At 43.6% G+C, this 13,931-nt stretch overlaps 1 protein-coding gene across 1 annotated transcript in view; it reads right to left on the bottom strand.

The window, feature by feature from the left end:
• The window catches only part of grk3 (G protein-coupled receptor kinase 3), a 416,009-nt gene that overhangs the window by 168,245 nt on the left and 233,833 nt on the right, over nt 1–13,931 (bottom strand). The window contains exons 4-7 of the mRNA XM_072488700.1: nt 12,974–13,075; nt 11,886–11,960; nt 6,631–6,692; nt 5,220–5,271 (exon numbers count right to left, since the gene is read on the bottom strand). Coding sequence (XP_072344801.1) covers nt 5,220–5,271; nt 6,631–6,692; nt 11,886–11,960; nt 12,974–13,075 — 291 coding nt within the window. The remainder of the gene's footprint in view (nt 1–5,219; nt 5,272–6,630; nt 6,693–11,885; nt 11,961–12,973; nt 13,076–13,931) is intronic.

Raw genomic sequence — 13,931 nt, 5'->3', positions numbered from 1 at the left:
CACTCTTCCTTTTTAAATACTAATTCAATTTTCCCTTGAATGTCTTCATTGAACCTGCCTGCATGACAGCCTCAGGCAGTGCATTCCAGATTCTGTACACTCATTGCGTCAAAAGGTTCCTTCCCATGTCCCCGTTGCTTCTTTTGCCAATTACCTTAAATCTGTACCAAGTTGTTCTTGATCCTTCCACCATTGGGAACAGTTTATCCCCATCTACTTTGCCCAGATCCCTCATGATTTTGAATGTGAACCTTACAATCAGGAAGAACTTAAACTAGAAAGACTGCAGAAAAGATTTACAAGGATGCTACCTGGACTTGGTGGTTTGAGTTATAAGGAGAGGCTGGATAGACTGGGACTATTTTTCCCTGTAGCGTAGGAGGCTTAGGGGTGATCTTCTAGAGGTCCATAAAATAATGAGGGGCGTAGATAAGGTAGATAGTCAACATCTTTTCCCAAAGGTAGGGGAGTCTAAAACTAGAGGGCATAGGTTTAAAGTGAGGGGAGAGATACAAAAGGGTCCAGAGGGCCAATATTTTCACACACAGGGTGGTAAATGTCTGGAACGAGCAGTAGTAGAGGCAGGTACAATGCCGGTTTCACAATTTTTAAAAGCACAAGGGAACTTCGCCATCGGGAACTCAACCCATTGGGAGGTGGAGAATCATGAGGCCCCGGAGAATACTGGGTTGAGCTCACTAATGACATGTAAAGGTGTTTACTGTAAATGCGTACCGGACGCACTGAATCCACTGTCGATGTGACGGAGAATTGCGATTTGGTGTCAAATTGGTGGCCGCTGCAATTTTGGCATCGGGACCTATTCTCCACCCAATTGCGTTTTGCGATTTTGGCGTCAGCCAACGGAGAATCCCGACCCATAACATTTGTATCCATTTCCTCTTGCAAATATTGACAACATTTGCCTTTCTATTAACTTGAAGTACCTGCATACAATTATTTTGTGATTCATGTACAAAGGCACCCTCTGCACCATGGATTTGAATAATATACTGCTCTTGTATTCTTCCTGCCAACCTTTTTCCCATATTGCCCTCCATCTGCCAATCTAAGTTGAATACGGAGTTAGGTAGCAATGCAATGCTCCTCCTGCATAAGCACATGGTTGCAAATTTGGCAAAGGCAAGATAACGATCATGTGCCCTTTAGAGGGGGGGGGGGGGGATCTTGAAGCAAATTCCATTTTTGTTAAAATGTGGTACTCACCTGAATGCCTCTCAAAAGGATTTTTAAAAAATATTTGTTTGTTCATGGGATGCAGGTGTTGCTGACCAGACCAGCATTTATTGCCTATCCCTAATTACCCTCGAGAAGGTGGCAATAAGCCACCACCTTGCCCCACTGCAGCCCATGCATTGTAGCAATACCCACAGTGTTGTTAGGAAGGGCATTCTAGGATTTTAACCCGGTGACAGTGAAGGAATGGTGATATATTTCTACGTTAGGATGGTGTGGCTTGGAGAGGAACCTGAAAGTGGTGGTGTGCCCATATATCTGCAGCTCTTGTCCTTTTAGGTGGTTGAGGTCACAGGTTTGGAAGGTGCCATCAAAGCAGTCTTAGTGACCTATTGGAGTGCATCTCGTAAATGGTACACACTGCAGCCACTGTTCATCAGTGGTGGAGGGAGTGAATGTTGAAGATGGTGGATTGGGTGCCAATTAAGCAGACTACTTTGTCCGGGATGATGTCGAGCTTCTAGAGTGTTGTTAGAGCCGCATTCATCCAGGCAACTGGAGTGTATTACATCACACTCTTGACTTGTGTCTTGTAGATGGTGGAGAGGCTTAGGGGAGCCAGGAGATGATTTACTCGCCACAGAATTTCCAGCCTCTGACCTGCTCTTGTAACCACAATGTATATGGCTGGTCCAGTTCAATGTCTGGTCAATGGTAACACTCAGAATGTTGATAGCGTGGAATTCAGCAATGGTCATGCCATTGAATGTCAACGGCAGATAGCTAGATCCGCTCTTGTTGGAAAAAGTCATTGCTTGGCACCTGTGTAGCACAAATGTCACTTGCCATTTATTATCCAAGCTTGAATATTGTCCAAGTTTTGCTGCATATGGACACAAACATCAGTTTCTAATGACTCATAAATGGTGCTGAACATTGTGCAATCATCCACAAACATTCCCACTTCTGACTTGAGGAGGAAGGGAAAGTAATTGAGGAAGCAACTGAAGATGTTTGGATCTATGCCAGAAAAACCCAAGGAACTGTAATATTTGTCTGTTGATAATATTCTTGTTGAGGATGTGTAAGGTGAGTTGTGATTGAAGCAATAGTCAGGGTGATAGTGAGAATCTAAACTAATAATAAGTTTGATATGGTAATCAGCATAAAAGGACTTCAAACAGGTAATACCAGAAGGCAATAATAGAGTATATTTGATTGGCTTGTTTGGTGCAAAGGAGAATATATGAAGTTTTTAAAAGAAAGGTGGCAGTAGGTAAATTAAGAATAGGGTGAGTTTACTTTTCTTTTAAATCTTAAGAGGTAAAGCAAAGAAATTAATTCAATTAATTCTGAAAAACTGCATTTCTAAAGAGACTGGGTGAGACAGTGGATAGGTGAAAAAGAAAGAATGTATTTACGGAGATACGGAAACCTATGTGGGGCACAGGTCTCAGCAGACAGCAGCAATAGCCGGCAATTCAGCAGCGTGAACAAAGCCAGGCCTGTACAACAAAGTGACACAACAATTGACCACGTAGTTGTGAAAGATTTGGCACATTCTTTATTGTCCAATGTTGCATGGAAAGTATTGACTATTTCTTTATCAAGAGCTCTTAGCTGTCATGCCATCAAATTTGAATGCTGTGGTACAAGTGACAGTGCCGAGCTACAAGTGACAGTGCTGAGCAACAAAGAGAATTTTATTGCTCACCCCAAGTTACACTTGAGCACGTGGTGTTGGGTCTTCGTCTTGAACTATTAGGCCACATAGCCTGGGACCAGGTTTGTGTGACTGCCAAGGGTATGACCTGATTGGCATATCACGTGACCATTGACCATCCAACCTCTACATCAAAAATGATTAACAAGCTGAAGGCAGTCTTTGGGTGATTCATCCATTAAGTAGGTTCCTCCGATGGGTATCATGAAAGGAACTGGAGCTGTTAGGTGAATGGAAAAAGGCTCTAAATAAAATTGAAAGCTCTTCGCAGCATTTAAGAGCTACTGTGAAAGTAGATTATGATTCAGTGTTTTGTTAGGCTAAGAGGATCATTAGGGAGATGAACCGGGATCAGTGGATTTCATTCACCTGCAAGGCTGGGCAATTACACAGAAATTATCCGAAATTATATTTCAATTGGATACAGCGGTCTTTATTTATGGTTTAAAGGGTCCCTTTGGGCTAATCAATGGCATACAAGTCCAGTAATTATGAAACAAAAATCTGTAAAGTCACCCTCTGAGTCTGGAATGAGCACTATTACATGGCATCCAGTAAAGTGGGATGTAGTAAGGGTTCATCTGCTAGAGGTTAAAAAGTCAGTGCAGTGTGTTGTGCAGGTTAAAAGTCATAATAAACACTTAGAAGACTCCACAATATCCATCAGACATAGACCTGGGGCGTCATTCTCCGACCCCCCGCCGGGTCGGAGAATGGCCGTTGGCCGCCGTGAATCCCGCCCCCGCCGAAGTCTCCGCTCCCGGAGATTGGGCGGGGGCGGGAATCCGGCCGCGCCGGTTGGCGGGACCCCCCCGCTGGATTCTCCGGCCCGGATGGGCCGAAGTCCCGCCCAGAAATTGCCTGTCCCGCCGGCGTAAATCAAACCTGGTATTTACCGGCGGGACCAGGCGGCGTGGGCGGGCTCCGGGGTCCTGGGGAGGGGGCGCGGGGCGATCTGACCCCGGGGGGTGCCCCCACGGTGGCCTGGCCCGCGATCGGGGCCCACCGATCCACGGGCGGGCCTGTGCCGTGGGGGCACTCTTTCCCTTCCGCCTCCGCCACGGCCTCCACCATGGCGGAGGCGGAAGAGACTCTCCCCACTGTGCATGCGCGGGAAACTGACAGTGGCCGCTGACGCTCCCGCGCATGCGCCGGGAAACTGACAGCGGCCGCTGACGCTCCCGCGCATGCGCCGCATTTCCGCGCTAGCTGGCGGGGAAACAAACGCCATTTCCGCCAGCTGGCGGGGCGGAAATCCCTCCGGCATCGGCCTAGCCCCTCAATGTTGGGGCTAGGCCGCCAAAGATGCGGAGCATTCCGCACCTTTGGGCCGGCGCGATGCCCGTCTGATTGGCGCCGGCTTTGGCGCCAGTCGGCGGACATCGCGCCGTTGGGGGAGAATTTCGCCCATGATCTCACACATTTTATGGGGAGTTTTGCTGCTAGGAGTTCCTGGTATCTATTATGCCAAGCAGGAACATACAAATTAGGAGCAGAAGTAGGTCACTTAGCCCTTCGAATCCACTCCACCATTCGATAAGATATTGGCTGATTTGATTTTAACTTCAACGCCACATCCCTGCCAACCCTTGATAACCTTTCATCCCTTTGCTTATCAAGAATCTATCCACCTCTGCTTTAAAATATTCAAAAATTCTGCCTCCTCGCCTTTTGAGGATGAGTACCAAAGACCCATGGCCCTCAGAGGAAAAAAACATTTCCTCATCTGTCTTAAATGGGCAATCCCTTATTTTTAAACAATGACCTTTAGTTCTAGATTCTCCCCCACAATAGGAAACATCCTCTCCACATCCGCCCTGTCAGGATTTTATGTTTTACCTCTTACTCTTCTAAACTCCAGCAGATCCAATACATACAATGAATTACTTTGATGTACAGTCACTGATGATATAAATACAAACATATCAACCATTTTATGCACAATATGATCCTGCAAGGGGAAATTAGATGAATATCTATTAATCTGTTCTTGATAGTATTGCTTCAGGAGGAATTCTGATCGGGACCCCCTGCTCTTCTCATGGTGTCAGGAAGTCTTTAATATCCAAATGAACAAGCAGATGAGGACTTGGTTTAGCATGTTGTCTGAAGGATAGACAGCACAAAACGGCACATAAGTATGAATATCCCTAGATTTTACACTGGACGGCAAGGTAACACTGCCACTAATTCACACAAGTCAAACCCTCAGAGTTGCAGGTAATGAACCCTATGAAACAACTTACACACCACATTTTAATGATACTACAAATGGATCAAAAGTAAACAGTGTACTCACATGGATGTTTAGTTCTACATTCTTCCACTGGCAGAACCTAGTGAACCTGTCACTGCAAAAGAAATCAAAGATGAGAACTGGGGTGAAGTCCCTGGATCACAGCTGTTGAACTTGAGATATGGAGGCAACAAACCCATAAAGGGCTGTTTACAGCTCAGATCAAAGATGATTCCAATTTTATCCTCCTCTCTTATGGACACTGACACTTGCCAGAGAACAATTCCACATGAGTTTCAAACTTCTCTGTTAACTTGTCAGAAACAACATTCGTCATATATGAACTACACAGTGAATGGCACCCATGGAGGGCATTCTCGCCAAGCTCAATACTTTTCTTCTCTAATGCCAATACACGTAACATCCAGTAGGGTTACCCAATTGCAATCAGGAGCCAGAACTCTTGATTGATTTTTTTTTTCAACCGTACTTGTTTAGTGGCATTGAAGGTGACTGTAACACAACGGCTGCCCCAACTGATATCAGGTCACAGACCACAGAGTGGAAATCAAACATATAACCGTCTTTGTCTTTTACATCGAAAGCAGACAGACAAGAGCTTTCACTCAAAATCAATTCAAGCAGTTAGCGAGACAACATTGCTCAAGCAGCCAAGCATTGGAAGCAGAGAGCTGTCAAATTACCTTGAATCTAATACCATCAGATTTGTAAGTGTTATGCATAATTTTTCAGCATTTTTTTTTCAACTATCCTTTCTTTCCTTATGTAAAAAACTCAAATTGGACTACTTAAAAACATCATTCTCTACTACTTCCCTCATGTGAACCTGGGCAATAACTGACAGTAGGTAACAGCAGTCAAATCTCATCCTCATACTCTCAAACCATTATAAATGGCATCATTTGTGCATACCTCTCCATGAGCAGCACTCATACAACACCTACACTGTTATAACCAGGAGTCACACAGCACATACACTGACATGAACAGCACTGGTACAGCATGGACACAATATCTCCGCGTTATAGCACAGCACATACCTTGATAAACAGCATTAGCACAGCATGTACTATGTTATAAACAGTTCTTACACAGTGCATACTCAGTTATAAACAGCATTTGCACAGCATGTACTGTTATAAGGAGCAGTTGCACAGCATATACTCGTTTCTAAACAGCATTTGCATAGGATATAGCTTTTCATAAACAGCATTCATACAGGTGTATTTTTCCAGAAACAACATTCATAAAGCAAGTGACATTTCATCAGTGACATTTGGACAGTGCACAACTCTCCATAAACAGCATTCACACAGCATGTGCATTTCCATAAACAATATTTGCACAGCACATAACTCTCCCTAAACAGCAGTTGCACAGCACATAGCCTCCATAAACACCAAGCGCCCAGCAACTAGTTCTGTAAGGACCAGTACACTTGAACTGAACCTACCTCTCTATAAATTTCTGAAAAATTTTTCCCCGTAGGCTGTCACAGATCTCTTCTATGTATGGCTAGTAGAAAGAAATGACAATTAAAAATTGATAATGAACAGGTTGCTGGAGCTGGAATGTCCACAGATTGTACTCATGTGGCAGGAGGTGGCTATGCATTTGTGAAATCTTCATAACAAACCACACTACACTTTAATAAAGAAACCTAGAAGTTGGGAACTCCAGCCATGTCCCTTTGCTTAGCAACAAATCTTTATATAATTGGTGGACACTGAACAGCAATTAAAAGCAAAAATGGATGCATAGTGCTTTAAAACACAGCAGAGAAGTGTGAGTTTGGACTGGAGGTTCTGCCAGCTGTAGGATGCGAGGGTATGGGTGGGAAGGAAAGAACAGTGCTGCCTGGATACCATGCACTGCACTATAAGGAGTAAAAGTGGCAATCTGGGGAAAAGTTTACTCATAGCTGCTTTCTTGAATTGGGTATTTTCCAGAAACTGATCCCATCTTTCAAGCCAGTTTGGATAGTGAATGGTGCATGGCATGAGAGAAAAAAAAGATAACAAAACATACAAAAATTGGAAGTGAGAAAGCACTGACATAAATACGAACTAAACAAGGGTTGTAGTCCATTTATACAGGACTGCTTTTGCTATTCACAGGACTGCTGTAACACTATAAGAATGTATGCATTATAAAAATATAATAAATTTTAGGAACAGGAGTAGGCTCAGAAAATGCATCCCTGTTTGATCAAATGCGACTGATTTGACTTTTGATATTTGTTAGCAAATAACAATTGTTTTTTCTGTCTTCGCTTGCCCTATGAACACAATACTGGCCCTGCCAGATATTACTGCGTGCAATCCCCACCAAGGAACCATAGGAAGAAGAGATGCCAATTAGCCCCTTGAATCTGTTTCACCATTCATTAAGTTCTTAAGGATCTGTGCATGAAAATCCATTTGACCCCCTTTGATCCAGGTCCCTGGGTACATTTACCTAACAAAATGCTACTGGCCTCAGTCTTAATATTCCAATTTACTCAAAGTCTTTGGTGGAGAAAATTCCAGATTTCTTGAACGCTTGGTGCGAAAAGCTGCTGCAACAAAAACATAAAATACTGGACAATCTCAGCAGGTCAGACAGCATCTGTGGAGAGAAAAGGGATCTAACATTTCGAGTCTGGATGATTCTTTGTCAAAGCTAGAGAGAATTGGAAATGGGGTCAGATTTATACTGTAGTGGGGAGAGGAGTGGAGCAATGGGGCTGGATAGGGGGTCAGCGATAGGTGGACTGAGATAAAGATGTTGAGGACAGAAGATAAAAGGAATGGGGGTGATTAAGGCTAAGAAGGGTGCTGATAGTGGCACATACAGAAATTAGGGGGCAACAGAAAGCTACTAAAAAAGCTATAAAGAAGAGTAAGATAGGTTATGAGATTAAACTTGCTCAGAATATAAAAACAGATAGTAAAAGTTTCTACAAATATATAAAACAAAAAGAGTGGCTAAGGTAAATATTGGTCCTTTAGAGGATGAGATGGGAGATTTAATCATTGGAGATGAGGAAATGGCTGAGAAACTGAACAGATCTTTTGGGTCGGTCTTCACAGTGGAAGACACAAATAACATGCCAGTGACTGATGGAAATGAGGCTATGACAGGTGAGGACCTTGAGATGGTTGTTATCACTAACTCCTTGCCCTGATGGAATGCATCCCAGAGTGCTAAAAGAGATGGCTAGGGAAATTGCAGATACACTAGTGATAATTTACCAAAATTCACTAGGCTCTGGGGTGGTCCCGGCAGATTGGAAATTAGCAAACGTGACACCACTGTTTAAAAAAGGAAGTAGGCAGAAAGCGGGTAATTATAGGCCAGTTAACTTAACTTCGGCAGTAGGGAAGATGCTGAAATCTATCATCAAGGAAGAAATAGCGAGGCATCTGGATGGAAATTGTCCCATTGGACAGACGCAGCATGGGTTCATAAAGGGCAGGTCGTGCCTAACTAATTTAGTGGAATTGTTTGAGGACATTAACAGTGCAGTAGATAATGGGGAGCCAACGGATGTGGTATATCTGGATTTCCAGAAAGCTTTTGACAAGGTGCCACACAAAAGGTTGCTGCATAAGATAAAGATTCATGGCATTAAGGGTAAAGAAGTACCATGGATAGAGGATTGGTTAATTAATAGAAAGCAAAGACTGGGGATTAATGGGTGTTTCTCTGGTTGGCAATCAGTAGCTAGTGGTGTCCCTCAGGGATCAGTGTTGGGCCCACAATTGTTCACAATTTACATAGATGATTTGGAGTTGGGGACCAAGTGCAATGTGTCCAAGTTTGCAGATGACACTAAGATGAGTGGTGAAGCAAAAGGTGCAGAGGATACTGGAAGTCTGCAGAGGGATTTGGATAGGTTAAGTGAATGGGCTAGGGTCTGGCAGATGGAATACAATGTTGACAAATGTGAGGTTATCCATTTTGGTAGGAATAACAGCAAAAGGGATTATTATTTAAATAATAAAATATTAAAACATGCTGCTGTGCAGAGAGACCTGGGTGTCCTAGTGCATGAGTCGCAAAAAGGTGGTTTACAGGTGCAACAGGTGATTAAGAAGGCTAATGGAGTTTTGTCCTTCATTGCTAGAGGATGGAGTTTAAGACTAGGGAGGTTATGCTGCAATTGTATAAAGTGTTAGTGAGGCCACACCTGGAGTATTGTGTTCAGTTTTGGTCTCCTTACCTGAGAAAGGACGTACTGGCGCTGGAGGGTGTGCAGAGATTCACTAGGTTAATCCCAGAGCTGAAGGGGTTGGATTACGAGGAGAGGTTGAGTAGACTGGGACTATACCCGTTGGAATTTAGAAGGATGCAGGGGGATCTTATAGAAACATATAAAATTATGAAGGGAATAGATGGGATAGATGCGGGCAGGTTGTTTCCACTGGCGGGTGAAAGCAGAACAAGCCTCAAAATAAGGGGAAGTAGATTTAGGACTGAGTTTAGGAGGAACTTCTTCACCCAAAGGGTTGTGACTCTTTGAAATTCCTTGCCCAGTGAAGCAGTTGAGGCTCCTTTATTAAATGTTTTTAAGATAAAGATAGATAGTGTTTTGAAGTATAAAGGGATTAAGGGTTATGGTGTTCAGGCCGGAAAGTGGAGCTGAGTCCACAAAAGATCAGCCAGGATCTCACTGAATGGCGGAGCAGGCTCAAGAGGACAGATGGACTACTCCTGTTCCTAGTTCTTATGTATTAAAATGTGTGAATGGCAGAACAAAGGTGAGCAGTGTGCAAAGGGCAACTGGGAATTGGTGGCCCAAGTGGAGTTGGGGGAAGGGGAGGGGAACAATGGTGAGGGAAAGACAGATCAATGGAAGAAATTAAAATTAAAATAAATTGATAGAAATAAAAATGGGGTAAAGGTGGTGCAGAGAGTTCAATGTCAAGTCCGAAAGACTGTAACGTGCCTAATCGGAATGTGAGGTGCTGTTCCTCCAGTTTGCATTGGGCTTCACTGGAAACACTGCACAGGCCAAGGGTGGACATGTGGACGCGAGAGCAGAATGGTGAGTTGAAATGGTAAGTGACAGGAAGGCCTGGGTCCTGCTTGCGAACGGACCGGAGGTGTTCTGCAAAACGGTCACCAAGTCTTTGTTTAGTCTCTCCAACGTAGAGTATGCCGCACTGGGAGCAGCGAATGCAATAGACCAGATTTGGGAAGCGCTGACTCACTTGAAAAGAGTGTCAGGGCCTGAGATGGTGAGCAGGGAGGAGGTAAAGGGGCAGTTGTTAACACCTTCTGCGAAAGCATGGGAAGGTGCAGTGGGAAGAGGGTGAGGTGTTGGGAGTGATGGGGGAGTAGACCAGGGTATCCTGGAGGGAATGGTCCAGTGCCTGTTCGGGTACACAAAGGGAGAATTCCGAATGTTCAATTCACCTGAAAAGTACGTCTTTCTGGACTTGCGGGAGGAAACCGGATCATCCGGAGGAAACTCCGCAGACACGGGGAAAACGTGCAGACAACCTGCAATGAGCCAAGCGGGAATTGAACCCGGGATCCTGGCGCTGTGAAGCAACAGTGCTAACCACTGTGCTGCCGTGCCAGGTGGGGTTACGGGGATAGGGTGGCGAAGTGGTAACCTAGGTGGGTTACTCCTTCAGTGGGTGGGTGCAGATTTGATGGGCCGAATGGTCACTTTCTGCACTGCAGCAATACTATGGTAATTCTATGGTTTGACATCTTGCTCCATCAAAACCTGTTTATCCTTGGGGAGAATAAAAAAGGAGAAATTCCAGATAGACTGGAGCATTAAAAAGTGGCACTACGTTTGTCTCAATTCAAAACACTAGAAAACATAAGCATTTTAAGTGGAACTCAGATATTCTGACTGCATTTGTGGCCGAGCCCAATTGTGTGCTTAACAAGCTCAGGTCATACAATCGATCCAGGTTTTCAAGTGTTGTATTGCCCTGGGCATTGTGTATGGAATTGGCCTCAGCAATCCATAACCAGTGCCTAATACCAAGTACTGTATTATAAGTCCCAATGTCACCTGGTCTAAAAGCTGCACCCTAAATCAGCAGGTCGTTAAATTCAGTCTTAAGGATGAGACATGCACCATAGTTTATAGTAGTTAGAAGAAAATATCAAACGTTGTGTCAAGGTGGTTAGCATAGGAACTACTGAGTGTATTTTAAAGCACATTTGGCTCCCATAAGTTGCCTTTTGCTTTTAACCAGATGTACTATATAAATCTTAAATAATTGTGTCCTAACTCGCACAAAGTCCTGCTCACAAGAATCTGTGCTCACTGACCAACATTGGTTCTCGGCCAAGCAAAGCCTTAATTTTAAATTTCTCGTCCAATTTCCAAATCTCTTCATGGCCTTACTCTTTCTTATCTCTGTGATCTCCTCTAGTCCCACAACGCTCTGAGACACTCACCTAATTCTGGTCTCTTGAGCAACCCCAATTTTAATTCCTCCACCATAGGTGTCTGTGCATTTAGTTTCCTAAACTCTGGAATTCCTTCCCTACACCTCTCACCCCTGTCACCTCACTTTCCTCCTTTAAGATACTACTTAAAACGTTGACCGACCTTTAGGTCAACTAACCTATATATCCTCTTATGTGGCTTGATGTCATATTTGCTTTATATTGCCCTTGTGAAGAACTTTGAGGGTGTTTATTGCTTTAAAGGTGCTGTATAACATAAATTGTGTTCTTGTTAGAATCAGGACCTACCTGGAAGAGACTGGGCGGCACTTGCTTCTTGGCCAAATGGGTTTGCACATGATCCACAGCATGCTTGGAGAAAGGCTGCAACAGTAGCAAATCTACATTAGAACCTTAATTAACTGTTAACTGTATGTTAACTGTTTAATTGTATTCAGGCGGTGGGGTGATTCAGTTGTGCTCCTATAAATAGGAACATACAGAAACTGTGATGGTTGGGTTTGCAGGTGCATGTTTGTAACAAGTATTTTGTACATAAAAGCTTTTAGTGTGTCAAAATTGGACTCCAGCTCTATCCCCCCACCTAGCTATCTGGAATAGAACATTTAATGCTGACTTTATGTCCTGGTGTTATTAATTTGCTGACCCAATGGAAATAGTCTTTTACTATTTACTCTCTCAAGCGCTTTAAACATTTTAAATACTTCTGCTCTATTCCCATTAGCTACTTTGCTCCAAAGAATAAATTCTTAACTTGTCAAATTTCTGATTAAAATCATAGCTCTCATTCCAACTAATGTCTAAAAATATACTAAACACCTTCACTGTGGTTCCAACTTTCTATAACTGCATGTCCACAACTTAAGCAGGATTTCAAATGTAGACTAACCAATACCTTATACAAATTCTCCAACACTTTCTTGTATTCAACATCTCCAAATAGAAAATGTAGGACTAGAAATAGAGAAGGGGTGTGATGGTGTACTTCACACTTTAAGGGAAAGGCCAAGGCTCCCATGATATTGGGCCTTGTTCCTCTTTCCAAGAGTGAAGACTCTGCCGGTGAAGAGAACGCCAATCTTGGGCTGTTGTTAATGCTACAAGGCCTGCAGGTAAGTACTAGGGATCAAGACAGGGATCGAATCCTGGGTCAGTGTAGAGAATCATACGAGTTTGTGTTCGGGATCAGGGTCAGGATCACAAGAGTCTTCCACAGGGCCCAAAGGTTTACCCTCCAATGTGTGATTCCTAACACCCCAGAGTATAAACGGCATTACAGATCCCACATCTGATACAAATGCAGAATTCAAACCCTGGTGTTTGGTGTAAACATAAAGTTTACAAATCTGTACCATTTTTAAAAATAGCAAACTCACATGCGAACAGGACAGTAATTCTTTCATTATATATCGGTCATAGATCTGTCGACTTCTACACAAACGATCTTCTTCAGAGTCTAGCTTCTCATAGTCTTTGATCTGTAATGGAAAAATATTGCTAATTATTAGAATACTGTCCTGTAAACTGAATATCACTTGAAGTTGTAGTAGGGAAACCTTTCTTTTTTTAAATCTAAATTTACAGATCCAATTTTGTTTTCCAATTAAGAGGCAATTTTAGCATGGCCAATCCACCTACCCTGCACAACCTTTGCGTTTGTGGGGGTGAGACATACGCGGGGCGGGGGGGGGGGCGCCGTGAGGCAGCAATGCTAACCACTGTGCCACCATGCTGCCCTGTAGGGAAACCTTTCTAACCTTGCACAGAATTTAGTTTCTATTGCAGGAGTATTTTCACAGGAATAGAGAGGTTACATTATTCTTCTTGAGTTCTTTCCAAAGGCAGGTCGAACTCATAGCACTACAACTTCCAGCAGCGATAGGGAAAGGAACAAGTCTCAAATCCACCCCAACTTGAACAGGGATTGTACTCCAGGCTGTTGGCACCAATCTGATCTACACTGGCCATCGAGCCAAATGCCACATACATACCGCCCCCATCCCTCACAAGGAGACAGAATTGCTGTGTCAACATGCAATTTTGCAAGCATGTTGTAGTCCTAGAGCTATGGTAATGACGGGACAGGCTCCAATTTCTTTCCATCACATGGCAGACCAGGAATCTCTCCCACTCTTACCACATGCCATTTTACAAGTTGATATTTAACGTGTTTGGTCACTTGATGAACACATCTTCCTTGGCCATCATGTCTTGAAGTGAGACTTGAAGCCAGAGAAAAGCCCTAACTGGAAAAGTAAAGCCTATGCTGAAAATGAAATCAGCTCTGGAACCCAGTTGAGAGCACTCCTCAAGCACCCCAGAAATTGCCTGCAA

Source organism: Scyliorhinus torazame, chromosome 1, assembly GCF_047496885.1.
Source record: "Scyliorhinus torazame isolate Kashiwa2021f chromosome 1, sScyTor2.1, whole genome shotgun sequence".
In the NCBI taxonomy this organism is placed as follows: domain Eukaryota; kingdom Metazoa; phylum Chordata; class Chondrichthyes; order Carcharhiniformes; family Scyliorhinidae; genus Scyliorhinus; species Scyliorhinus torazame.
Note: the sequence above shows the minus strand (reverse complement) of the source record. Positions and strands in the feature narration are given on the sequence as shown.